This window comes from Carassius carassius, chromosome 6 (assembly GCF_963082965.1).
Source record: "Carassius carassius chromosome 6, fCarCar2.1, whole genome shotgun sequence".
NCBI classification, from domain to species: Eukaryota; Metazoa; Chordata; class Actinopteri; order Cypriniformes; family Cyprinidae; genus Carassius; species Carassius carassius.
This window is the reverse complement of record NC_081760.1, coordinates 40,504,256-40,506,448: the sequence shown is the minus strand read 5'-3', so window position 1 is coordinate 40,506,448 and position 2,193 is coordinate 40,504,256. Positions and strand designations below refer to the sequence as shown.

Below are 2,193 nucleotides of genomic sequence, written 5' to 3'. Positions count from 1 at the left end.
ATCATCCCGCTGGCTGAGGAAAGAAGTCACAATAAGCACACTATGATTTTAAATATTTAAGTCGGTTACATGTTAGTAACTAACATGCTCCAAATATCTGCTATTTTACCTTAATCTTCTCCTTTTGGATCTCATATCCAACAAACTGTTGTTTGGAGAAAAATTCAGGTCATTTTAATGTGTATCATATTTTAATGTGAATTAAACCCCTTAATTTCACAAATTTTAAAAATCATATTTATATTGTTTAGGTGTATAGAAATTTTTTTTATCAACTGGTATTACATTTTTTTGACCTGCAGTTGTTACACTATTGTTAGGGATTAAATCCCACCGCTGTCACCAATGTAACAACCGCTCGAAGGTCAGGGAAGGCAGAGACCAGCACACTCAGATGGCAGTTTACACACAATTCTTTATTACTTGTTAAAACATAACACTATCTCATAAAACACATTACCCCCCTTTTTAGCCAAAATTGGCCCACATGCAAAGCGGACGAGTTCACGTCAGGCGAAGAGGATACACAGGAAATCTTCAATTATCAGTTTATGAGTCCAGATGCAGAACAGCCGAGCACACATCAGGTGAAGAGGATACACGTGAAATCTTTATCAATTGCATCCCTCGACAGACTGTAACGCTTTGACTCGGATAACTCAGTAAGTCCATTAAAAGGAAGAGATAGGAAACCAGGAGTTGGTGTCTCACACATTTAATGGTTGGTACACTGCAACCCGCTCTTAGCTGATTACTAGACTGAAGTGCTCTTTGAGGAGAGTAAGGAATCAGAAGCTCACTATATTTATACTATATTTTGGTGCAAGATCAGATAAAGCCTTGGACACAAAGACAGCTATTATAAAATCAATTCTAAACTTTACAGGAAGCCAATGCGTTGAATTCAGCCTCTGTGTTTCATTTTGCTGATCTCAATCACATTCATGATTATTCATACTGTCATCAGTTCACATCAGGATTCAGAAACCAGTTCAGGATCAAATGAGTCACTAATGGACTTTTATTACATTTGATGAGCAGTTTACAATAGAAATATTAAAGCACACATATTACTCTGTTTATTAAAGATTCAGAACAGTATGAGAGTCTGATCTAGAGTCATAACTTCTGTATGATGATGAAAAACTAATTAAAAATGAATAGATATGTAGTGATGTGAGATTTGATGTGTGCATGTGAACATCAGAAAGAGTCTCTCTATCATTTAATATCACACAGAGACACTGAGGAATAAGAATAAACCCCAAATCCAGCACAGAGGGGTTCAGTGAATGTGGTGTTGATTGTGTGTAAGTGTTTGAGTGTGTGTGTGTGTAAGTGAGTGAGTGTGTGTGTGTCAGAGACTCTGTAGAAGGACAGAGAGCCGGCCGACACGTCCACATACACTCCTACTCTCTTACAGGATGAAGGGATGAAAGATTTACCACTGACAATGTTGTTATTATTGTGACGGACAGATAAACTGTTATCAGAGCAGTACAGACTCCAGGAGTTGTCATTGGATCCAAACTCACAGTCACTCCCTCCTTTCCTGTTGATTCCTTTATATGACACTGATATTACAGCACCAGCACCGCTCCATTCAGTCTCCCAGTAACAGCGTCCAGTCAGACTCTCAACACTCAGAACCTGAGGAGCATCATCAAATCTCTCTGGATGATCAGGATACGGCTGAGGATCTCTCACACGTGTGATCTTCTTGTTCTCATCAGACAGAACGAGTCGAGTGTGTGCTGTGTTTGGATCCAGTGTGAGATCACAGGCATCTGAACACAAGAAGAGAGAAACATCAAGAACAACACAACACTGAAGATGTGTGTGTGTTTACAGCTTTGACTAGAGCTGTGTCTGAAACCATCCCCTATACACTATATAGTGCACTAGATCAGCTGTCACTCATTCTGTAGTGATGTCTGAATTCTGATTGAACCACGTCATTCCTTACATTCCTCCACTACTTTTTACCCACAATTCATTCTGATTTCACACTATTTCCCACAATCCAATGCGGAGAAGCGGCGAGCTGGAAGCGAGAGCGAGTTTGAAGGAGAAATGATGTTTACATCTTTATTATTTCGGCTTTAACGTTTATTTCACACAATTATTGATATTAAAATATGTTATGTAGGCAATAACTCAGTTTAATATTTGACGATAATTTAAAAATGTCAA

General features: G+C 38.6%; 1 protein-coding gene across 1 annotated transcript in view; it reads right to left on the bottom strand.

Annotated features, from left to right (window-relative positions):
- Window positions 1-991: 991 nt before the first annotated feature.
- Window positions 992-2,193, bottom strand: part of LOC132142899 (NACHT, LRR and PYD domains-containing protein 3-like) — a 31,929-nt gene continuing 30,727 nt past the window's right edge. Inside the window, exon 6 of the mRNA XM_059553094.1 lies at window positions 992-1,787. Within this exon, the coding sequence (XP_059409077.1) occupies window positions 1,222-1,787 (566 nt within the window). The 3' untranslated portion in view covers window positions 992-1,221. The remainder of the gene's footprint in view (window positions 1,788-2,193) is intronic.